Genomic DNA, 26,032 nt, shown 5'->3' with positions numbered 1-26,032 from the left:
GCTAAAATATTAAAACCCAAGCAATTTAAAATTATGTAACATTAAAAATGATAAGTCATGACAAAACATATGCACCTAACCTAGTGGTTTTCAACATGTGGGTCCCCAGGTGTTTTGGTCTACAACTCCCAAAAATCCCAGCCAGTTTACCAGCTGTTAGGATTTCTGGGAGTTGAAGGCCAAAACATCTGGGGACCCACATGTTGAGAACCACTGACCTAATTAGATGTTGCACTGAGCTCTATAAATTTCAGAATAAATCTGCTTGGTGACAAATTGAAAGGGCATAATGTGTTCTAGTGCAACGTTTCAGTTCTTGAGAAATGTCTACCTGCAGCATGACTCTGTGATCAACGTTTGGCAGACCAAGAAAATTAACTCATATAAAATAGTTTAACTTTGTTGATTTTATGAGAGTATGATATATTTATACCAAGGATGTGCTGTCAGAAATTACTTACCAAATCCTATGGCAGCAGGAACATAGTAAGCTAATGAAGAAGAGGGGGGGGGGGGGGGAATGCAATTAGCTCATTTGCTGTGGGTAAAAAAAAGTCAATTATTTGATTTGGACTTTTTCAGCACAGATGTAGTTTAAAATTAGACAATGGATTTGGTTGATCAATTTGACCTACGTATCTCAAAAAGAATGTTTTTAAAAGTTTAATAATTGAATTAGTAACTGTTCAAGAAAGTGATGTTATCTTAAAAACGACAGCAAAGAATTGGATATGCAAGTATCAGGACTACTCTAACATTAGTGATTTTTTTTCTTTATGTAGCATTATCCTATGATTCTATCATTAAGCTGTGATTCTGAAAGACAAACTTTTTGTCAAGTTTCATCATCCTAGCTATAGAATCAGAAAAAATATATAAGGGTCCTACAAAACACCTAAAGGCCCTTCACCATTCTCTAACCAAGTGGCTCTTAACAGTGGATCTGAGGAATGGAAAACAATCAACATTATCTTTATTTTCTCTAACCTTTATCTGAAATCGAGCATTTATTTTACTTATGAATGCATATCATAAATTACATTTCATATTATAAATATAGTTGTTACATATCTTGAAAAATTGCTTAGACTCATCCACATACATTGTCTATCTTTACACTGAGGGACGGGTTTATCCCATATTCCAGAAGACAGGCAGTACATTGTTGCTGCTCCAGTAAGAAAATAGCCTGGATCACAGTAGTAAGTCACTGAGGAGCCATAAGGAAAATCTTTCAGGATTCCAGAATCATTGCGATGTTTTCCATTGTCAACCCTTAGAGGTGCAAGGCATCCTATAGAGGCGAGAAAATATTACAATACAAAATGATTAGAAAGAGAATTTTGTTGGCAGTCCTTGGACGACTGAGGCACTTTATAGGGAAAATATCTCAAATTGACAGAAAAGCGATTTACATCCTCGCCATAGACTTCTAAGAATAACTTCATTCAAAACAATTGTCCTGCACCTACAAGTAAAAGATGAACTTTAAGTAGAAATGTACATGTTGTTTGCATGAGACTAACTGTAGATGGGAACAATGGCTTAAAACAACCTTTGCACTTTGGAGGTTCAGTCCAATTCACAGAGTTTGCGCCTTCTAAAACACAGGTAACCACATGATCTCCAACAAGGGAATAGCCTGCATCACAAATATATACTACAGACTTCCCATATTTGAAATTTTTTCCAATGTACTCCCCATGGACAACTCTTGGCGGCAGAGGACAATGCATAGCTGAAAACAAAAACCAGAAAAAGTCAACTGAAAATTGCTATGGATTCCTAATTCATAGTATAATAAGATTAGAGAATATGATAGCAATACCTTCACATCGAGGCAGGGGTTGACTCCATGCTCCAGACGCTGTACAATAAATGAAGTCTTCCCCACGTAGCAAGTAACCTTGATGACAAGTGTAATTCATATATCCTCCAACATCAAAACTAGTTGAGCCATTACCATTATGGTCACCATTGGGAATAGATGGAGGAGGGGCACACTGCAGCACTAGAGCAAAACCACATGAGTATCATGCTTCTCTCAAAACAAGTTTCAAACTGAGGAACACAATGCTAACATTACTACTCCTGATGCAATCACTGTTGGTTCATTACTAGCACAGATATGAAAAAGTCATTTAATCTCTTAAGGTATAAATGAACCACCTGGACTCAATAAGAGAAAAGCTTCCATGCATAGTTCCATCATGCCTGCCCCATGCAGCTGATGAGACCTCCTGCTTTCCCCTCCATGTTGCAACTACTATTGCTGTAGCCTCAGAGGACAAACTAAAACAGTAAGGAACTGCTGAACTTAATTCCCACTCTACTATTCTCTTTTTATGTTGTGGTTTATTTAGATTGTCAGCCAAACCAACTCCTTGTTATTCTGGGGGCCTTTTAGGTTGCAGATGAGGTATAGATACCCTTAAATAAATACCATATTTCACTGCACAATAATTATACTTCCCTCCTCCCCCTTTTTTTACTGTCACACAGTGGTGACTATTACATGCTGGGAAAAAATGGCGGAAAAATGCAGCTACGGAGCTTCTCTCAGTTGCCAGCTGAGGAAAGCCCTGTAGCAGCAAAGGGACTGTCAGCAGAGGAAAGCTTCATATTTCAGAGGGGAGAGGTGTTTAGGCAGGTGAAGCCCGCACACTTGTCCCCTTTTCAGCTAAGGGTCTTTCCTCAGCTGTGACTATTAAGCAAAGAACAGCAAAATGCTAATTTTGCCACCCACCCACCTACTCCCAAAATGGGGGTGAGACTTATATGTGGTGGCAACTATTATACAATGTAATACATTCACATCACAGGAAAAAATATTTGTCCTTGTCTTCACTAAGAAGATTGGGCGTATAATGTCACTCCTGTTCTACATATAAATGTAAATGTAAACAGAGCCTCCAGGTTCTGTACACCAGTCGAAGCCATGATTATTTTGCTTGTATGTGCCTTTGAGTCATCTGTTGACTTATGATGACTCCACAAACTTTAAAGGGTCTTCTTAAGCAAGGATTCCTCAGAGGTGGTTTTGACAGAGGTCCTAAGTTAGTTTTATTCCTGGTAAAATTATTGGACAGCACATTTCTCTCATAAAACCAATCTGCATGTTATGTGCACCACAAATGAACTCACCAGTCCTGATGAGAAGACACTTACCTTCACAACGAGGGGCAGGTGGGCTCCATGAACCAGAGTTGGTGCAATATATAGTTGCCTCTCCAGTGAGAGTGTAGCCAGCCTCACAAGTGTAGCTCACAGACATCCCACTACTAAATGCTTCTACTTCGAGGTTGTTGTAAGTGCCCTTTTGGATATGTGGGGGTTGCTGACATCGAATTTCTAAAAGGAGAGACAGAAACTGAAAAAGTGACAAAAATCTTCTTGAACTCCAGTATGTCCTGAAAAACATGATCTGTGCTCAGTTGACTTCATTTCCAACAGGTCTGGCAATATGTCACTTTGCCTTCCATTCTAAAACCTGCTCAGTATGAATAGAGAAACATGAAGAAGATAGAATCTTGTTTCGGATATACTCCTGGAGAAGCATTTAATTTTGGTGTAGATGTATTTTCCTGCTATTTGGAATATATTTTTGTATTTTTAATATTGAACCTTGGTACAATATAATGGGCATGCAGTGACACAAATGTATGCTGAGTTATGGTATCTGATTTACTTCTGTAATTTTCATTTCACCCTGCTCCCCTTGCCACCTCCACCAATATTCAAGAACTTCTAAGGGTGAAAAATGAATGGCCTCACTCTCATAGATTTGTCTAGACTAATTTTCAACAGACAAAAAATTATTTAGTTTGTTGATGGCCTGTCTTGGGGCTTGTCCACACTGAAAAACATATATTCTCATTGGCACCACATTTTGCCCATTCATATTGATCCTGAAGTGACTCTGTTACTACCACTTACATCACACACCTCATGGTGAGATTGCCTTAATACATTTTCCTGGCAAACTTGCCTCTGTATTGGTGTGGTTCACAACTCTATTCCTTCATTTTTTAGCCACATGGTCATGGCCACCCTAATTTTATCCCCCCCCCCCCATCATGTGTGTACCAAGTATTACATTTCTATTTTAATTTAAAAGGCAATTAACTTTCTTGTTTCACTCATCTGTGCTAAGTATCCATGCACACATCTTCTTTTATAAAATGTTGACCATGCCAACAAACTTAAAATTCAAAATTGAAACTGGGAAAGTGCCACTTCTTGGCACAAGTGATCAGATAATGACCTGGCCCAGGTCTGTTCCACCCAACTCCTTTCCCAAACTCCATAGTGATGCTACATGCTCAAAATATCAAAACTTTTTTAAAAACTGCAGAGCAAAAGGAAAGTCTTTTGAACCATGTTAAAGGTGTTAGATGTCACAAAGAACCTCATTCCAAGTGAATTGTCAATTATTCTGAATGTTAAGATCTCAGCGACTATAAGGTGATTATAATTTTTTCTTCAGTATAAACTCCTTGATTAAGGAGAACCAAAAAATGTACAAAATCTTGTTGTTGTTGTTCATTCGTTCAGTCGTCTCCGACTCTTCGTGACCTCATGGACCAGCCTACGCCAGAGCTCCCTGTCGGCCGTTACCACCCCCAGTTCCCTCAAGGTCAGTCCAGTCACTTCAAGGATGCCATCCATCCATCTTGCCCTTGGTCGGCCCCTCTTCCTTTTGCCTTCCACTTTCCCCAGCATAATTGTCTTCTCTAGGCTTTCCTGTCTCCTCATGATGTGGCCAAAGTACTTCAACTTTGTCTCTAGTATCTTTCCCTCCAGTGAGCAGTCGGGCTTTATTTCCTGGAGGATGGACTGGTTGGATCTTCTCGCAGTCCAAGGCACTCTCAGCACTTTCCTCCAACACCACAGCTCAAAAGCATCGATCTTCCTTCGCTCAGCCTTCCCTAAGGTCCAGCTCTCACATCCGTAGGTTACTACAGGGAATACCATGGCTTTGACTAGGCGGATCTTTGTTGCCAGTCTGATGTCTCTACTCTTCACTATTTTATCGAGACTGGACATTGCTCTCCTCCCAAGAAGTAAGCGTCTTCTGATTTCCTGGCCACAGTCTGCATCTGCAGTAATCTTTGCACCTAGAAATACAAAGTCTGTCACGGCCTCCACGGTTTCTCCCTCTATTTTCCAGTTGTCAATCATTCTTGTTGCCATAATCTTGGTTTTTTTGACGTTTAGCTGCAACCCGGCTTTTGCGCTTTCTTCTTTCACCTTGATTAGAAGGCTCCTCAGCTCCTCCTCGCTTTCGGCCATCAGAGTGGTGTCATCTGCGTATCTGAGGTTGTTAATGTTTCTTCCAGCAATTTTCACCCCAGCTTTGCATTCATCCAGCCCCGCACATCGCATGATGTGTTCTGCATACAAGTTAAAAAGGTTGGGTGAGAGTATGCAGCCTTGCCGTACGCCTTTCCCAATCTTGAACCAGTCTGTAGTTCCGTGGTCAGTTCTGACTGTTGCGACTTGGTCCTTGTACAGATTCCTCAGGAGAGAGACAAGGTGGCTTGGGATGCCCATCCCACCAAGAACTTGCCACAATTTATTATGATCCACACAGTCAAAGGCTTTAGAATAGTCAATGAAGCAGAAGTAGATGTTTTTCTGAAACTCCCTGCCTTTCTCCATTATCCAGCGGATATTGGCAATCTGGTCTCTCGTTCCTCTGCCTTTTCTAAACCCAGCTTGAACATCTGGCAACTCTCGCTCCATGTATTGCTGGAGTCTTCCCTGCAGGATCTTGAGCATTACCTTACTGGCATGAGAAATAAGGGCCACTGTACGGAAGTTGGAGCAGTCTTTCGCATTTCCCTTTTTTGGTATGGGGATATAAGTTGATTTTTTCCAGTCTGATGGCCATTCTTGTGTTTTCCATATTTGCTGGCAAATGGCATGCATCACCTTGACAGCATCATCTTTTAAGATTTTAAACAGTTCAGCTGGGATCCCATCATCTCCTGCTGCCTTGTTGTTAGCAATGCTTCTTAAGGCCCATTCAACCTCACTCCTCAGGATGTCTGGTTCTAATTCATTCACCACACCGTCAAAGCTATCCTCGATATTGTTATCCTTCCTATACAGATCTTCTGTATAGTCTCGCCACCTTCTCTTGATCTCTTCAGCTTCTGTTAGGTCCCTGCCATCTTTGTTTCTTATCATACCAATTTTTGCCTGAAATTTACCTCCAATGTTTCTAATTTTCTGGAAGAGGTCTCTTGTCCTTCCTATTCTGTTGTCTTCTTCCACTTCCATGCATTGCTTATTTAAAAATAGTTCCTTATCTCTTCTGGCTAACCTCTGGAATTGCGCATTTAACTGGGCATATCTCCCCTTATCCCTGTTTCCTTTTGCTTTCCTCCTTTCTTGGGCTACTTCCAGTGTCTCAGCAGACAACCATTTTGCCTTCTTGGTTTTCTTTTTCTTTGGAACGTACTTTGTTGCCGCCTCCTGAACAATGTCACGGACTTCTGTCCATAGTTCTTCTGGGACTCTGTTTACTAAATCTAGTCCTTCAAATCTGTTCTTCACTTCCACTGTATATTCGCTAGGAATGTTAGTGAGATCATATCTAACTGGTCTGTGTATTTTCCCTGATCTCTTTAGTTTTATTCTAAATTGGGCAATAAGAAGTTCGTGATCTGAGCTACAGTCAGCCCCAGGTCTTGTTTTCACCGACTGGATGGATGTCCGCCACCTTTGGCTGCAAAGGATGTAGTCAATCTGATTTCGGTGTTGACCGTCTGGAGAGGTCCATGTGTAAAGCCGTCTTTTAGGTTGTTGGAAGAGAGTATTCGTTATACACAGCGAGTTTTCCTGGCAAAATTCTATCAGCCTGCGTCCTGCTTCATTTTGTTCTCCCAGACCATGCTTGCCTGTGATCCCTGTTGTCATTTGACTTCCCACCTTGGCATTCCAGTCTCCTGTAATGAAAATAATGTCTCTTTTTGGTGTATTATCCAGTAGGTCCTGCAGATCCTCATAGAACTGATCTACTTCTGCTTCTTCAGCAGCTGTGGTTGGGGCGTATATTTGGATCACTGTAATGTTGAAAGGCTTTCCTTGCACTCGAATTGAGATCATTCTGTCATTTTTTGGGTTGTATCCAAGCACCGCTTTAGCGAATTTCTTATTAATTATGAAGGCTACTCCATTTCTTCGATGTTCCTCTTGTCCACAGTAGTAGATCTGGTGGTCATCTGATGTGAAGTGGCCCATTCCAGTCCATTTCAGTTCACTGACCCCCAGAATGTCTATCTTTAGTCTTGACATCTCACCAATAACAACATCCAATTTGCCCTGGCTCATAGATCTTACATTCCAGGTTCCTATGGTGTGTTGATCTTTAGAGCATCGGATTCGTCGTTCGCCTCCAGTACCGTCGGCCGCTAGCCTTCCTTTCGGCTTTGAGCTAGCTGCGTCATCACATCTGGGGCTAGTTGAACTTATCCTCTGCTCCTCCCCAGTAGCATTTTGGCCATCTTCCGACCTGGGAGTCCCATCTTCCAATGGCATACCGACATATCTCTGGTTGTACTGGTCCATTTAGTTTTCTTGGCAAGGATACTGGAGTGGTTTGCCATTGCCTTCCCCAGGGATCACGCTTGGTCTGACCTCTCTGCCACAACCGTCCCGTCTTGGGTGGCCCTTCACGGTTTCGCTCATGACATCATTGAGGTGCTCAAGCTCCAGCGCCCCGACAAGGCGGTGATCCTTTGCTGGAAAGTCTTACCTTCGCAATATGGTACAGCAAGACTCCACTCTCCGGAAGCTGTGCAATATATCATTGCCTCTCCTTTTAGTACAAAACCAGGTTCACAGGTATATTTTACAAATTGTCCACTGGTGTATTTTGTTGATTCCAAGGCATTGTATTTCCCATGCTGGATATTTGGAGGTAAGGAACACTCTACCACTAGAAGCAGAAAAGCAGAATATTGTTTCAGTGCTGGAAAATATCGACAACAGAATAATGAATCAACTTTCTGCTTCAGATCACAGTACAGAACAATTCAATCATGTTTAGAGAACTACACTGCACTGGCTATCTACTTGCATTATTCTCCTATTATCATGGACAATTATGACCTGAATGATACCCAATGCAGAAGATTATATCCAATATGACATCTTTGTAGTCTAAGTAGTACAACACTTAGGGGACTTTTCAGGAATTTAGACTTACATGTCATGTATTCCAGTGCGACAGGGCTTCAAGACTGAAAAATAATTAACTACGTAGTCATATATATTGTCCGCCTTTACAGTAAGGGACAGGTTTATCCCATATTCCAAAAGACAGGCAGTAAATTGTTCCTGCTTCAGTAAGAAAGTAGCCTGGATCAGAGTGGTAAGTTACTGCAGAACCATAAGGATAATCTTCTTTAATTTCACTGTCATGTTTTCTATTAACAATTTCTGGAGGTGTGTAACAGATTATTTATTTAAAATGATTTAAGTGCTTGGAGGCTGTAGAGACTTTGCCCCCATCCACATTGTATTCTGAGGAAATTTATTGTGTAAACTGGCTACCACCAACATTACAAGGAATTTTCAGTTCTTGCTTGACCAGAGGTTTAATTAAGCTGGAATGTGCTGAATTCGCACTCAGGGCTCAGAACCCTGAGGTGACTAACAATGAGATTATTTTAAAATGCTGCTGTCACCAATCTGGAAACTCTGTTTCCCTATCTTGTTAAGAATACTTCATTATATAGAGGCACACTCAGATAGTTGTTGATGAACAAAGAACAGAGTTGTTTATTTGTGTGGACTTCAACAATACAGGCACTTAAGAATAATGGTTGCAATAATGAGATGAAGCTTATGGTTACTTTAAAAACAGTTCAATACTTAGTTCCAATAACAATTTTTCACTCCCTCAGGAAACTAGCAGACTTCCCTCTGACTAGAATTCCTAATACACCAAACAGTCCTTTCCCTTGGATCTGTTTATCTCTATACTAGCTTGTCTTCCTAATAGCTCTCAATTGTCTCTAACTAACCACTGTGGCTTCTCTAACATCTCTTCTCCTAACTCACTCTCTCCCAACTGTCTTCTTCAAAACCCAGGACCTGACTCCACTGTCAGATTTTAAAGCGCACCCTTTTAGGCAATTTTTTTTTCCGCACTCACTAAGCTCCGCTCACTTTCTCCCAGCCAATCACAAAGGTTCTCCAAATTTCCCTCCAGGCTGCTCCTAAGCTCCACCTCCTCTAGGAAATGAGTACTCTAAAATAGCTGCCTCCCTGCACCATCTCACAAAATGGCCGCCAAAATACTTGGGCCTACTACTGAGCTTTTCCCTGGCCTAAAAGGTAGGCAATTTATCACAAGGTGCAAGACACCCCATCAAGAAAACATTTAAATACAAAATCAAATTGGTTTACACCCTGCTCTCACAACTGCTAAGACTAGGGCAAGTTTCTAGTACATATTACAAAACTACTGTGCTGTTATGCAAAAAATTAAGCTCCGCTCACTTTCTCCCAGCCAATCACAAAGGTTCTCCACATTTCCCTCCAGGCTGCTCCTAAGCTCCACCTCCTCTAGGAAATGAGTACTCTAAAATGGCTGCCTCCCTGCACCATCTCACAAAATGGCTGCCAAAATCCTTGGGCCTACTCCTCAGCTTTTCCCTGGCCTAAAAGGTAGGCAATTTATCACAAGGTGCAAGACACCCCATCAAGAAAATATTTAAATACAAAATCAAATTGGTTTACACCCTGCTCTCACAACTGCTAAGACTAGGGCAAGTTTCTAGTACATATTACAAAATTACTGTGCTGTTATGCAAAAAATTAACACTGAGTAGCTATGGAGAGTGAAGACTGCAGATTTTACAAATAAATAAATAAAAGAACCTTTGCATTTTGGAGGTTCAGTCCAGTTCAGAAAATTTGAGTCTTCTAAAATACAGGTAACCTCATGATCTCCAACGAGGGAATACCCCGCTTCACAAATGTATGTGACAGTCTTTCCATATGTGAAGTCTTTTCCAATATACTTCCCATGAGCAATTTCTGGGGGTGTTGGACAATAGGTAAAAGAGCAAAGCAAAAGTGCTACCAGTTCCTCTGTTTATAACAAGCAAAGGTAAAGCTCCAGAAGTTGTATAGGGAGTATGTAGTCATGTACCAAATAAGATTTAAAGGTATTTCAATTGCTATGAGCTCATAATGTAATGCAGATAAGAGATGAATTGGTGCTGTGATGGAAAGCCAAAAGTGGCATTCTGTCTTGGTCCCCTTCCAAACTGCAAGCTGCCTTTTCTAATATAAGAAAATATCAAAAGTTTCAGTCCCATGCCACAATAACTCTATATTTGGAAATCAGCTGTTTAAACATAATTATTTTTTCCATTCATCCACAAAGTAGTTAGCTACTATTATTATTATTTTTAAAAAACCCTTCCATAGTCATATTTGTGAAGAGTAACTAAAATAAGTAGTTTGGTGCTTGAAACTGCTGGCTTATGCCACAAAATGTACTCAAATCCCATCTCTCATTGCTGATCAATTGATATTCTTCCATCATTGTTCAGAGTCACTGTGGTGTAATTTGAATCCTTAGCCTTGGAAAACTAGTGGGCAGCTCGCACCGTCTCAGCATCTAATAATGTGATGACATCCCCCCTCTAAAAAATCTTGAGGGGGGAGGAAGGATAGTGACAAAATTGCTTTAGAATTATCATAATGACTTAAGGGCACACAACAACGACAACAAAATTCAAACAATGGCATCATGAGGTCACATAACTGCAACTATCACCATAACTAAAAATTACAGTTTTTAGAACCAGTCACTTCCAAGCTCTGGAATTTCAACTCTTATTGTCTTCAAAGTGAGTACCTGGAAATATATTTATTCATTTATCTATGAAAAGTGTTTACAAATCTCTTTTAAGTGGAAATGTTTCATTCATTTTACAGACACAGGAAATATGAAAATTAAATCAAGGAACTTCTAAAATGTTCTCCCTCTTTCACTCACTCTCCTTCCCATCACCACTTCTAATTTGAGAATGAAAGTGGGAAAAAAAGTTTCAGAACACAAGGGAAGGAAGAAGTCTGAACTATTTCCTTTTACTTCATATAAAACATAAAGGTGAGAAATTTAAAAAAGGCAACAGTCATGGATTGCTAATATCTTTAAAAAATCAGGGTACCACATGTTCCAGTATCCATTCCTAGCACTGATTCATGTGACTCCACCAAAATAAAGAAGCTCTTTCTGCTCCTAATCCAATTCTGCCATTGGAAGCCTCACACTTTAGCCATTATATTTAAATGCTGCCCTCCAAGTTCAAAAAAGAGATGTAAAAAATATTTGCAAATTTCTTGGCCAAAAATGGCAAAAGGAATCTTCAGAGATGTATTTAAAATATTGTATGCAAAAAAGAAAAAAATGTGAAATTTGTACAAAGTCCCAAAATATGAAAAATCATTGCAAAACCATGGCACTGCAGATGCACACACAAGCCCATTCCAAGAAGAAAACCACACCACACACAGTTTTGGAGTTGAAAGTGGGAAATGTTGGCCACATTTTTATTGGTTGCAGCTCCAAAGAAAGAAGTTGTTGCTTGGATAGGTCAGGATCTGTACCTTGGCCAACCCGCCTATTTATCAGTGAGGTTTACCCTCTGGTCTGCTACCAGAGTCCTTAGGAGTGCCTGGGAGCAGCTGCCCTTCATGCTCTCTTTCCACCAGGGGATGACTCCAGCCAGTGAAAGCCCTTCACCACCCCAGCCCCCCTCCGAGACCCCAGTAGGGGACCCCTTAATCACTGTCCAGCTGACCCTGGAAAAAGATACCCCACAGATCTATGATCCACAGCAACTGCTCCTAAAGTTGTGGCAAAGTACAAATCTGACAATGAAGTAAAGGGTGGGATGATAGCTAGGCAAAGAGTGCTGGACACTCTTTGTTAGCATGAGTTAAATAGGACAGAGCCCAGTTCTGGAGTGGGGACTACATCTGGGTTCAGCTAGCCCATGATTCCATACTAAAAAGATCAAAATCATTGGCTGATTCTCCCTCCTTGCGGCCAAGATGAAAGGGCTTCGAGAACACTAGAAACTTCTTGTCTCACAGAAGCCACATCAGGCTACCTCTCCACTTCTGCTTGGCCCTGAGACCTTGCTACATGGCAAATTGCACACCACTTTGTTGGAAAATGCAAAACTCTCCACATATTTCTCAAATTCTTGTTCATGCGAATGAAGTATGTGAAGATGCAAATTCCTCATTTGGAAGGATACATATTCTCGGTTCAGAGATGCTTTTAAAAAGGCCTTTGAATTATCTGGTTGCAGTTTGGCATTATTCACTGCAAAAGAAACCACCTTTATTAGTGAGTAAGACACTTACGTCTACAACAAGGGGCAGCAGGACTCCACGTGCCAGAATTTGTGCAATAAATGGTTGCCTCTCCAATAAGAGTATAGGGAGGTTCACATGAATATTTCACAAACATTCCACGGGTGAACACTGAAGTTTCTTGGTTATTGCGAATCCCATTTTCCACATCTTGGGGGAGGGGACATTGTACCTCTGAAAAGAAAATAGAAAAACTTCTGTGTATACAAAAACATAAATATTTTTACCTTCAAGAAGTCAAAACAAATTGTCTTCAAGAGATTTATTTATTACACACTAAATTGTGTGAGCAACTAGGAGGCAACAGCATGTATTGAGACTGGATATCAGGTGTGTTCTTTCAGATCCCCAAAGGCTCAGTACTCTAAACACACAGCCAATAACTGAAGCTTTGCCTTGTTTATGGATACAGCAAAGTGAATGCACAAAACTATGAAAGAGCACGAAAGCTCTCCGATTCACAAACTATTTAAACCCAAGTCTGTTAACTTGGAGACAACTTTAGTTGTCAACACCGAAGAAGAAATCCATAATATCTTATTTGTATGAATCCCTAGCATGGATTCCCATGACTTGTCAAATTATAGCTCAGTTATAAAATTTACATAATAAAAATGGCACCAAAGATGTTGCCATGGATTCTAATGGAACAATTGTAATTGCCCATCTTACTTTCAATCATCACATTCTCCACTGTTCTATAAAAAGCTGAATGAATGTGAAGTGTTTCCTAAGTGTGTGTCCAGTTTGGGAATGATTTGAATTGGCCCTCAAAGGATTAGTCTTAAAGTATCAATTTCTGCACATATGTATCAAACTCACATAAACAAAACTTCTCATCTTGAAGTTCGAAAGTCACTATGGACAGTCTTGTGGTTGATAAACTTACCTTTACAGCAAGGAGTGGGGGAAGACCATGTGCCTGATTCTGTACAATAAATAATTGTTTCTCCAGTAATATTGTAACCAGGATCACATGTATATTCCACAGATATCCCACTGGTAAAGATTGCTACTTCTTGCTTGCTATGAATTCCATTATGGACATGTGGAGGTTTCTGGCACTGGACTTCTGAAAGAAGAAGAAAGAAGGAAACTCTAAAAAAATGAAATAAAATAAGAATGTGGCTGGCCAGGGGAAATCACAATTGTTACCTACATGTCTAAAATGTCCAAATTCCATGCACTTGATTTTTCCAAGTCAAAGTACACCCTTGGGTACTAATTTTGGAAGTTTCAATAGCAGGTTCCTTCCCTACATCCCCAAGTTAGAATGAAAGGTAAAATGTCCCGGATTCTGCATGATTAGCAACTTGGATAAACACAGAGTGAATGTGGGTTTTATAATGAGCACACAGCCCCCAATCACACACATCACCCCCCCCCCCCCATATTTTAGCTTCATTTGTTCTATATACCAAAGTAGCTCACTATGAACAGGATTCCTGAGCAGTTTGGGTTCCTGATTGAATGTCCATAGCAGGGGAGATTGTAACCAAAGTAAGCTAAAACTGTTGCAATTAGGAATGGCCAATTTCACCCCAAGAGTCTTCTGTTTAGATGTACCATCTGCTGCACCATCCATTGTCCAACCATTTAATCTGCCAACCCATTTTTTGTGATTTTTTTGCAGATTATTTACACATTCGAATACTTATAATAGTGTACATCCAAAAATAAAGTGTACACTTGAAGTTTTCTTCTTGCTCCCTGTAGTGAGGATGAAAGAGTGAATGTAAGTGCAAAATTAAAATCTCTAAGAAATATCAGGTACTGTATATTATATTTCAGAGGAAGGAAATGAGAGGTCACCTCTGAGTATCCCCCCTCCCCCCAAAAAAACAACAGCGATGGAATCCATGGCTTAAAAGATGGATCTCAGTAGGAAGGTGGAGAATTGTCAGATGTTATTGGATTCCTTTCAGTTTGTGAAACCCGAGGATGTGGACAAGGTACTTGGAGGAATGAGACCCACCACGTCCATCCTAGACCCCTGCCCATCCTGGCTTCTTAAGGAGGCCAGAGGGGGATTGGCCGAGTGGGTAACGGTGGTGGTTAACGCCTCCCTTCGGGAAGGCAAAATTCCAGCGAGCCTCAAACAGGCTGTGATAAAGCCGCTGTTGAAGAAACCATCACTTGACCCCACTAAATTGGACAACTTTCGGCCTGTTTCCAATCTTCCCTTCTTGGGCAAAGTCATGGAAAGCGTGGTGGCCTCACAACTCCAGGTATTCTTGAGAGACACGGATTATCTGGATCCGGCACAGTCTGGTTTCAGACCGGGACATGGTACCGAGACGGTCTTGGTCGCCTTAGTGGATGATCTGCGCCGGGAGCTAGACAGGGGGAGTGTGTCCCTGTTGGTGCTCCTGGACCTCTCAGCGGCCTTCGATACCGTCGACCACGGTATTCTTCTGGGGCGCCTTGCAGAGATGGGTCTCGGGGGCACTGCCCTGCAGTGGCTCCGGTCATTTCTGGAGGGTCGCACTCAGAAGGTGTTACTGGGGGACTCCTGTTCAGCGCCACAGCCGTTGACCTGTGGCGTTCCTCAGGGTTCCATCTTGTCCCCCTTGTTGTTCAACATCTACATGAAGCCGCTGGGTGAGATCATCCGGAGTTTCGGGGTACGGTGTCACCTGTACGCAGATGACGTCCAACTCTGTCACTCCTTCCCACCTGCTACTAAGGAGGCCGTCGAAGTCCTGAACCGGTGCCTGGCCGCTGTAATGGTCTGGATGAGGGCGAACAAACTGAAATTAAATCCAGACAAGACAGAGGTACTCCTGGTCAGTCGCAAGGCCGAACAGGGTATAGGGTTACAGCCTGTGCTGGACGGGGTCGCACTCCCCTTGAAGGCGCAGGTTCGCAGCTTGGGTGTGACCCTGGACTCATCGCTGAGCCTGGAGCCCCAGGTTTCGGCGGTGACCAGGGGAGCATTTGCACAGCTTCGGCTCGTGCGCCAGCTGCGCCCGTATCTTGGGAAGTCTGACTTGGCCACGGTGGTACATGCTTTGGTCACATCCCGCCTCGACTACTGCAACGCTCTCTACGTGGGGCTGCCCTTGAAGACGGTCCGGAAGCTCCAGCTAGTCCAGCGCGCGGCAGCCATGTTGTTAACGGGAGCTGGACGCAGAGAGCATACAACGCCCCTGCTGTCCCAGCTCCACTGGCTGCCGATCTGCTACCGGGCCCAATTCAAGGTGCTGGTGCTCTCCTACAAAGCCCTAAACGGTTCCGGCCCAAAATACCTTGCAGACCGCATCTCGGCCTATGAGCCCACGAGGGCCTTGAGATCATCCGGGGAGGCCCTTCTCTCGGTCCCGCCTGCCTCACAGGCACGTCTGGCGGGGACGAGGGAGCGGGCCTTCTCGGTGGTGGCCCCTCGGCTATGGAACGCCCTCCCTGCTGAAGTTAGACAGGCGCCCTCCTTGATGGCCTTTCGTAGGAGCCTGAAAACATGGCTCTTTGAACAGGCCTTCAGTTGAGTGTAGTGAATGAAAACGGAATGAACCAGGACTACGATTTTGCTTACGACCCCAGGACCTGACGAAGCGGATTTTTAGTATAGGTGTGTGTTATGTTGTATCTGTCTGATTAGTGTGTCTCGGATCATTGTACATTGTCTTCTTTGTTGTTGTTCACCGCCCCGAGTCGCCTTCGGGCTGAGAGGGGCGGTCAATAAATGCAAAAAAAATAATAAATAAATAAATAAATAAATAAATAAATTGGTGGAGAAATGGTTTAACAAGCTATCTTAGTGATTAAGCAACCAGTATAAGCTTTTGCAGATGTTTTTAGCACAGCTCATATGAGTTCTGTTGAGAAGTGATTTGAATAGAAGTAAGTGCAGCTAAGACTTTCACATCCAAACAAATGTTAGTGGGTTTTCCATACATCACTGACAAATATAATCCAGCCAAAGTTCTACTCCTACATACCCTTAATACATATGGGCACAGGAGGGTCCCATATTCTGTCAGATGTGCACTGGATTGTATGGTTGCCTTTGAGGATATATCCAGGATTACATTCAATTCTAACCGTTTCTGTGGATTTCTCTTCCACTTTAGATCTCATTATTTTTCCATGCTGAATTCCTGGACTCACACAGCTACTGACTGCAAAGAGGATAAAAGATTATTTGCTTATACTGTGACTCATGTGTTTTTACACATGTTAGCAGTGCACACTTCTTATAAAATTACTAGTCTTTGGGCTGCCAAGACTAAATGTGCTGCACTATACCTTGTTTGCTTTTGCACTGAGGGGCTGGCTGATCCCATGTTCCAGAAGATAGGCAGTGTATTGTTGCTGATTCATTGAGAAAGTAGCCAGGATCACAATGGTAAGTTACCAGTGAGCCAAAAGGGAAATCATTGCCTAGAATTTCAGTGTCAATTCTGCCATTGGCAATCTGTGGAGGTGCAAGGCACCCTGTAGAGAAAATATTTCAGTGCAAATAATTGGCTATCAAAAGATTGGTTTGGAAATTAGCCCTAAACACATACAAGCCTCATATTCAGAAAACAACACTGTGGCTACAAATCCATACAAGATAATTCTACCCAAAAGATGGGTTTTAATGAAATGTGTGTGTGGATAGATATAAGAGCTGTAAAAATCCAAACAAACCAAAGAACCTTTGCATTTGGGAGGTTTGTTCCAGTTCACAATACGTGAGCACTGAAAATTATCTAATAAGAGAATAGCCTGCATTGCAAATATATATTACACTCTTCCTACAGATGACATCTTCTCCAATATATGTTCCATGGACAATCTTTGGAGGCAACGGACAACGCATAATTATAAAAAAAGAATACAAGGCCATTAATACCATTTATTTAATTTACATAGTAAAAGTCCCTGAGCAAAACCACTCAAAAACATTCACATTGTGGCAGGAATGGGCTTCATGCTTTAGAGGCTACACCGTACCTGTTGGCCATAGTAATAGCTATAATTTGCATATTTTTCAATAGCAAATATGTGCTAAACTTAGATTCTCGAAGATCACAATTGGTAGATGAATAATGCCATGCCACAATTCTAAATTTACCTATCCAAACCACAGAATGAAACACAAGGACCCTCACTGTATGAATGCAAGAAAACAGTGCTGTACAAATACAGGCAGTCCCCAAGCTATGAACATGATAGATTATTTTCTCCAAGCTAAACATACCCTGCTCCCTAAGCTCTCATCTGTACTTTTCAATGCCCCATTAGCTTTGCTCCTAAGATATTGTAATGCATGTCTATGTGTGTTGAGGATTCAAGCAATGCAAACACACAAGGCAGTGATGCTTTTGAAGAATGCTTTGAAGCTTCATTGCACCAAAGATTTGCACCTAGATTAACAAATAAAGGCTGATTAAAAGGATATAGAACAACTCCATTGGTTGCTAGTCCATTTTCAGACATAAGTCAAGGTGCTGGTTAATGATATACAAAGCCCTATGAAACTTGAGTCCAAACTTCCTGAAGGACAGTGTCCTCTCATAAGAGTATGTCCATACACTATCATCTTTGGGGAATGCATTTCTCTCATGTGTTCCCACCGGACATACCTGTGAAGGCAGTGGAATTGAGAGAACTGCCTCCTTTCAGTGCCTGGGCAGGCCCAAAGAAAAGGATATTATCTTAGCTTGGATCAGAGTTGACTAGTTTGGTTAGAAACATACCTGTACAGAGAGGGGTAGGCGAAGACCATGTGCCAGAATCTGTGCAATAAATTGTTTTATCTCCTGTAAGATTATAGCCAGGATTACATGTGTATTCCACAAATATTCCACTGGTAAAGATAGCTACTTCCTGCTTATTGTGATTTCCATTTTTAACATGTGGAGGTAGCTGGCATTGAACTTCTGAAAAAAAGAGGAAAGGAGTTATGAAAAAATAAATAAAGATTCTGGCCTCAAAAAGCTTTATAAAAACAAGTCTGCTGTACTTATATATGCTTGCTGAGATGTAAGTACTCCTGACTTCAAGTGTTATACAATAATTTGATATTATGTATCTTTAAATATACTTGATTTATTCCAGTTCCTGCCCTTGGGTAGTATAAAAGGAACTGTAGCAGTATTTTTCCAATAAATGATACAGAGTTGTCAAGTGGCTAACCTGCTAGAACGGAGGTATGAAAGAATCACATAAAAGCACCAGGCCTTTTCCTTTTTATGCACAAATCTGAAAATTATAAATATCAGTGGGATGGAATTTAACTATCCCTCATACCTTTGACACAGACTGGCACAGGAGAATTCCACATGCTGTCAGATTTGCATGCAATTGTCCGGTTGCCTTTCAGGAGGTAGCCAGGGTTACATTCAAATGTAATTTCCCCTGTAGGCTGGACTAGTACTTGGGATACTGTTGCTCTTCCATTCTGAATTTCTGGCATTTTACACTCAATGACTGCAAAAGAAAAAAATGAAGCCACTATTAGATTTGATTTAGAAAAGGAATTGAGCCAGAATGGAGCGAAAGTTTTTATAAATTGATGTGCAGATGGTAATTCCCACCCTATAGGATTATTGGGCAACTGCAACAATTTCTTTAAATAATTATCCTATAAAATGAAAGGTTTTTCATTTCTTTTGGAGGAACATCCTTCAAAGTAACTGTGCAATACCTAGTGGAGAATAGAATTGTTGATCTCAAGGGAGCCAAGATTTGTTATTAGCCAAAAGGACACTGCTTATTTGCAGGTAGAAAAATATGCAGATGCAGAACTATGAAAACTTTTTTTTTACCTCGTTCACAGCGAGGGAAGGGAGGGTCCCATGTTCCATCCACTTGGCAGTAGATTTCTCTAGAGCCAGTTAATCTGTGGCCAGCATTGCAGACAAAGGTTACTCTTTGATTATATCTATAGGTGTCAGAAGGGCCATTCTCCATTCTTCCGTTCTCAACTTGTGGAGATAGGCAGCTAATCACTAAAAAGACAGAGCAAAAGTAGTGTATTTTCCCTCTATATTTGTACATTTTCCTGACAATACAGTGTTACTGACAGATGTGGCTTCTTTTGGAGAATAACACGAAATAAATTTAAGCTTTCCTGAGCTTTATCACCTCAAAGTGGACTTGTAAGAGAAGAACAAAGAACAACACACCTCCACAATATGCATGGCCACTCCACACTCCATTTAACCCATCCTTAGTAGTACAGTAGATGGAGGAGTTTCCAACAAGGGGATAACCTTCGTCACAGGTATATGTTACAGCTATCCCATAGACAAAGTTGTCTAAATTTCTGCCATTGTGCGTGCCATGGAGAATATCTGGTGGTGGCAAACATGAAATACCTAAAGACAATGAAAGTACATTAAAATGAGTATTTGTAATTTTCTTTCCAATGAGCCATTCCTTAGAACAGTCATTCTCAACCTGTGGGTCCTCAGGTGTTTTGGCCTACAACTCCCAGAAATCCCAGCCAGTTTACCAGCTGGTAGGATTTCTAGGAGTTGAAGGCAAAACATATGGGGACCTACAGGTTGAGAAGAACTGTCATACTTCTACGAGAACCCTCACTCTTTCCCCCTATTTTGAGCCCCTTTTCAGTTAGAAGGGATTAGCATTTTATGTTTGATGTTTCCCAAGTCGCTCCTGACACACAAAAGAAACATTTTATGTGTAGTTTGTGTGTGTGTGTGTGTGGGGGGGGGGGGGGGGGTTGTCAGTCTATACAGGCATGGGCAAACTTTGGCCCTCTCTCCTGATGTTTTGGACTTCAACTCCCACAATTCCTAACAGTCTCGGGCCTTTTCCTTTTCTCCCTCAGCTGCAAGGACTTTGCCTCTCCTCTAAGGACTTTGCTTCTTTTCTAAACACTTTTGCCAGTTAGACCCAGAAGGAGAGAAGGTCTAAGCTTTTTTTGTTAGTTATTAAATCTTGTTGACTCTTTGTCTAAGCATCCTTCAATCTGTTCCCTACACAACCAGTTCACCTCCCAGATAGATAGATAGTGTGGGGGCAGAAATGGAACTTATGCACGGATTTAACAATATCAAAGTACATAATATTAAAGAATATACATGCAAGATTAGTCCCAAAAGACAGCCAAACCTGAACACATGCTTTCATAGACTAAGGTGCATCTGTACTGTAGAATCAATACAGTTTGACACCACATTAACTGCATTGGTTCAATGCTATGGGTATGCATGGAGTCTTGGGCCCTGAGTTCTACTGGGGGAATGCTTTTCATGGTCCTGCTGCCATCACAAGCACAGTTGGTGTGGATGAGGGAGAAGGCCTTCTCAGTAGTGGCCCTCCCTAAGAAGATATATAGGTTGCTTACCTGTAAACATAGTTTCCCGAGTGGTCACCTGTGAATTTACACATATGGTAATAACCCGGCGTGACCACGAGGGGAAACAGATTGACTCCCACACTAATGATCTTTAGGAAGGAACTGAAAACGTGGCTATGGAAACAAACCTTTGAAAGCAGCTAATTGCATCTAATTATGGAAGTGCAATTGGGAGCATTTTAATTGGCTTTATGGTTCACATCAACAATGAGCAAGTTTAAAATGTTTTTAATGTGATACATATCTTGTTATTATTTAGTTTGGTACATTTATGAGTAATATTTGTGAGTTTATTCTCAACTTGTCTATAGGCCCCCTGGTTCTGGAATACTCTTCCCAAAGAAATCAGATTGCCCCCCACTCTAATGAGTTTTTGAAAACAACTAAAAACATGGATGTGGAAGCAGGCCATCAACAACGATTGACCATAACTTAAGTGATGGAGGCTTTCAAATTGATTCGAATACCAACTGGATTTTAACTGGTTATTAATAGGAGCTGGTTTTTGCCTCTTATGTACTGTATAATATGTTTTATTCCAGCACAAAATTTTATAATTTGTGATGTTTTGATGTTATAATTGAATATTTTTATGGCTGCTTTTGTTTTTGTATTACAATTTGTTGATCGATGTTGCTCTGGTTGCTGATTATTACTATAATTATTCTCTACAATTTTAAATATCTGATATTATTATTATTATTATTGAAATGGAAACTGAATGGATTAAAAGTAAATTATCCAACACTGCAGATATCCAGCATTGGGATGTTTTCAAAATACTAGGCACAACATAAAGAACAAAATGTTGGAAGGGCATTAGGCTATCAATTCATTGCTAGGCATTTTGTGTGAGTCATGACACTATGGAGACAAAAGGGAACCCATTCTCCCTTTCATTGATAGTATTAATTTTTTCTTCTATGTAACCATCCCAACAGAAATACATTAAAAATAATCTAGCAAAAGCACCCAGAACCCAATCCCCTTCAATTAAGTAGATTACATTATTATAAGCTTCTGAAAATGTCATTAATGCCAACTGGCCTTGCACAAGATAACTTAGTAGTGGATTATCTCACATTCATGAAAATGATCTACAGTAATCTTTTGTCACAGATTTATTGTCATGTTGCCCCAAGAGTCTGACTGCAATATGCCTTTATCTCCTCCCCCATCTTTCCCATAGTCATCTTACATATTCATCTACCATCTTCCCGAAGTCTTGAAATGCTGTTTGCAAAGAGATGAACCAGGACAAAATTGAGATCCCCATCTTTTAAGGTGTTCCTTACTTACTCTGACAAAGAGGAATGCCACCAGTCCATGCTACTTTTCGGCCTGATACCTCACACTGTCTGGAAGATTCACCAATCAGTTTGAACCTATATGAAAATGAAGCAAATATGGACGAAGAACTTATTTTTCCCATGTAAAGATATTTCACATTGAGGAACCATTGTAGTAATAATGGAACCTCCTGATACTTCTTTTAATGGCCAGTGCTGTGATCCTACCTGTTGGCTGATAGCTTTTGAGTAAGCTAGCCAGGTCTCCTTCTGGGTCATGAAGAATGGGTTTATGAGCAGTATGAAGAGAAAAAAAACAACAGTTCCATCGACTATTACACATATAAATTAAGACAAAACAATCTTCACACACAGACCACTGAAAGAAGGCATAAGTAGCTTTCATATGAAGGTGGAACCTTGTTCACATTTCCTTGAAAAAAGCCCAACTAAATAAATGATGAGAAAATGCATTTGGTTTTTGCCTTTTGTAGCTTTTTTGGCACCAAGATCTCTATGTGGGTCCATAAAAAGGTGGAAAAATAGCCATAAATACCTTCTATTACTTATCTGTTTGCTTGTTTGTCATTTAAGTTATGCTCTGCCTTTCTCCCAGAATGAGACCCAAATCAGCTCACAGAAAAAAACAACCTAACATTGATTTTAAAAATTAAAGATAAAGTTTCCACATTTAAACTGGATTCATTCTCTAGTGTGATGAAGTAGTCAGTAGGAAGTTTAACACTGCTTCTGTTCAGGATTCTAGCAACCACTCTTCCAAGTACATTTGGCTCCCCTAACAATCTGGTTTCTTTCCTCCCAACTGATATTCTCATACCTTTTAACTTCCAGTCTGGCAAAACCAGTTTTAATTAATGCTCTGTGATCTCACTTTTTCATTTGCTTTTAAAAAGAAATTTTTATCTCACTTCTGCTCACCTTTCTTCTCTGTCCTCATCTAACTTCAATTGTTGAAAACCGGGTTCCTAGTGTAAAAGTAGGCAACACTTTCACCCCGGTTGGGGGCGGGGCCTATGCCAGAAGTCACATGACATTGTACAATGTCTGGCATCAGCCTCCATACCCCAGACAAGGTGAAAATATCCTAGGATGCTGATTTCACCCCATCTGATTAGGTCGCTAGTTTGTGTGTTCTTCCTTATTCATTACTTCTGCCATTTTGACCAGTGTTCTGATGTTGGTTAGCTATTCATATGCCAGTTTTCAGTGTTGGAGGCTATCAAATAAGTGTTTGTTTATTCAAACACATGGCTTATCAAAACCTCAGATTCCATATAACATCTTCACATTATTTCTAGTTGGGCACTCTTCACCAATGCTTGCTGATAAAAGATTATTCAAATATGCTTTATCAGAAGTCAGCCCTGCCTTCCTATTCTGCTGGTCTTTATTGGCCAAGTATGATTGTCTTCTAGATGCAGAGTCTTGCTGGTGGATCTGCAAGTGACTTTAGAGACCTATTCTGGATCCAAATGGTTTTTCATAATGAGGACATAAATTTTCAGATGGAAGGTGGTTACAACAAAGGATTGCTTGACATGACTTCCTCTTGGCACATTTCTGCCTTTCCCCCTGTATTTGTGCCTCTTCAAAATACATGCATAGTGTTGGGGATTCCTCATTATCGGAAGAGGAAGGAAAGCAGGGAGGTGCTCAGGTCTTGGAGGGATAGGAAGAAGAATCCAACAATGAGGCTTTGCAGGTGCCTACTTTTTTAGAAAATCAGAGAACAGGCGGCGGTCAGCTCAATTAGCTGCTAAAAGATTGATGAGCTCATTGGGTGACACCCTAAGTCCTCCTGCATGGGGTATAAACCAGAAGCAGGAGAACTTAGCTTTTCGCTGCTAACAACAACTCTGTTACTGCCGGAACCTTCTTTGTGTTAAGGGCTTTGTGATCTGTGCCTTATTGTCTGCTGATTTTGCTGGGACTTTTTGCTGGGACTTTCATTGGTGTCTGTAGTAAGACTTCCTTGTTTTCTTTTTCAATTGCATTTGCTTATTTTGTTTGCTGGAGTAAAGCATTTTTCTTTTACTTTCAATTTTGTATTGAGGCTGTTTTAAAGAGCAAAACAGGACACATAGCACCATTGGTAGCAGCTGACTCCAAGTTAAAATGTTTGAGTGCCAGGGCTTCCCAGTACTCAATGTTTATGCCATATTTTTAAAGGTTAGCTTGTATATATGTGTGCATTTTGATTGATCCTAAGCTCATCCATTAAAAGTAGCCATATCAGCTATGGCTTATTGAAGACTGGAGAAACCAAGCAATGAGGTTTTCCTTGTATTGCAAATGAAAGGAATGTGTTATAAGACAACTTCCCCTTAAGCAGAAAGCATATTAATGGAGAATAATAAACCAAAAAGGAATAGTAGCTTTATTGCTTGAGTAGACACTAGCTATGCTATGGGATCACATATTTCCCTCTCACAGAACCTTGGAGGACTGTAACCTCTAAGCCATTTTAAAAACATGAAATATTTTTGTAATTCAAAATGATTCTCCCTTTAGAAAGCATGTAAGGTTATTTTGCCATCATTTTGTCATCTTCAATTGCCTTTCCTGAGGCTTACCCTTCATCACAGGTGTAATTTATAGTAGAACCAAAAAGAAAATCTCCTGATACAAGCAGCCTGCCATTTTCAGGTTCACCAGGATTTCCACATGACTTTCCTTAAAGAAAATAAGACAAATAACATTTTCCTCCTTATGACAGATTTCCCAAAGTAAACAAAATCAATGTTTCTGTTTATTATCATATGGTCCACCTGCAAAACAATTTTCACAGTTTGAAGATTTATTTATATTGAATTTCATAAGGACCTAAGTATCCTAAAAACATTTAATCTTGGCTGTTAAGCTCATAGTCAGCCATGATTAGCACTTGTATTTGAGGCTATCACAAATATCAGGTGTTATAGACTGTATTTCAGAAGAAGGACTTGGCAGAACCACCTCTGAATATTCCTGGCCTAAGAAAATTCCTGGGTTGACAGGTGACTTGAAGGCGCGTATACACAGGCATACGTACCCAGCCATTTGAAGGCACATACACACTCATATCCAGTGAAGAGTAGTGGTTTGAGTGCTGAACTATGACTCTGGAGACCAGGGTTCAAACCCATGCTCAGCCCTGAAAATCCACTGGGTCCCCTTGGGCAAGCCACATTTCCTCAGCCTCAGAGGGAGGCAAAATACCTCTAAACAAGTTTTGCCAAGCAAACCACATAGCTGGTTCAACCTAGGGTCACCATGTCAGAAATTATTTGAAGGCATACAACAACAAAATAAACACACACACATTGAAATCCCTGAGATTAGGACCTCTTCACACGTTGCTCCATTTTGCTGGCAATTGCAGCTCCCTGCATGTGCTCCATCCTCCCCCATCAGACGGCAACAATGGGAAAAGGCGCCCTGTCCCTGTACCCATCAGATGGGAGAAAGGGTGGCTATGTGTGTTGCTACATTGGCCTTTTCTCCATCAAATGGGGGAAAGGCACCAAAAATGTGCGTAGCTCCATTGGAGCTACCCAAAACCCACTTACCTCTCCGTCATAGGCTAGGAAGTCTCTTGTGATGCTTCCTCACTACTTTGGAATGAATGGAGCTGAGGTCAAGCCAGCGTTGTCTGATGACACTTGGCAGGCCCCATCCCAAAGAGGAAAAAGGGGCCAAAAACCTCCAGTGTGATGAGGTGGTAGGTCCTTTTTAAAAAGTTTATCTATTGACCTACCATTCTTTTCTTCTTCTCTCCCCCATAACTTGTTCAAACATTTTAAGAGACTCACGTATACAGAATTCCTGAATTTCTGACCACTCTTGATTTTGAATGCATGTAAGAGAGGCATTCCGCCCATGGTGCCTATAGTACCCTGGACGACAGATATATATCACTGTAGAGCCAATAGGAAAGGACCTGTTTTCTCTAAAGTTCTCTGCAACCTCAGCAAAGTCAAGCTTTAATGCAGGACCACAGCTGCCTCCTGCAATAAAA

General features: G+C 41.0%; 1 protein-coding gene across 1 annotated transcript in view; it reads right to left on the bottom strand.

Annotated features, from left to right (window-relative positions):
- The window catches only part of LOC132773594 (complement receptor type 1), a 55,923-nt gene that overhangs the window by 4,761 nt on the left and 25,130 nt on the right, over positions 1 to 26,032 (bottom strand). The window contains exons 15-32 of the mRNA XM_067468071.1: positions 25,827 to 26,021; positions 24,609 to 24,708; positions 22,025 to 22,110; positions 19,527 to 19,718; positions 19,167 to 19,349; positions 18,649 to 18,828; positions 18,096 to 18,278; positions 16,657 to 16,845; positions 16,350 to 16,529; positions 13,301 to 13,483; positions 12,403 to 12,585; positions 9,895 to 10,095; positions 7,763 to 7,945; positions 3,169 to 3,351; positions 1,829 to 2,011; positions 1,556 to 1,738; positions 1,103 to 1,294; positions 462 to 491 (exon numbers count right to left, since the gene is read on the bottom strand). Coding sequence (XP_067324172.1) covers positions 462 to 491; positions 1,103 to 1,294; positions 1,556 to 1,738; positions 1,829 to 2,011; positions 3,169 to 3,351; positions 7,763 to 7,945; positions 9,895 to 10,095; positions 12,403 to 12,585; positions 13,301 to 13,483; positions 16,350 to 16,529; positions 16,657 to 16,845; positions 18,096 to 18,278; positions 18,649 to 18,828; positions 19,167 to 19,349; positions 19,527 to 19,718; positions 22,025 to 22,110; positions 24,609 to 24,708; positions 25,827 to 26,021 — 3,009 coding nt within the window. The remainder of the gene's footprint in view (positions 1 to 461; positions 492 to 1,102; positions 1,295 to 1,555; positions 1,739 to 1,828; positions 2,012 to 3,168; positions 3,352 to 7,762; positions 7,946 to 9,894; positions 10,096 to 12,402; positions 12,586 to 13,300; positions 13,484 to 16,349; positions 16,530 to 16,656; positions 16,846 to 18,095; positions 18,279 to 18,648; positions 18,829 to 19,166; positions 19,350 to 19,526; positions 19,719 to 22,024; positions 22,111 to 24,608; positions 24,709 to 25,826; positions 26,022 to 26,032) is intronic.

Source organism: Anolis sagrei, chromosome 4, assembly GCF_037176765.1.
Source record: "Anolis sagrei isolate rAnoSag1 chromosome 4, rAnoSag1.mat, whole genome shotgun sequence".
In the NCBI taxonomy this organism is placed as follows: Eukaryota; Metazoa; Chordata; class Lepidosauria; order Squamata; family Dactyloidae; genus Anolis; species Anolis sagrei.
The sequence above is the reverse complement of the archived record's forward strand: the minus strand, read 5'-3'. Positions and strand labels throughout refer to the sequence as shown.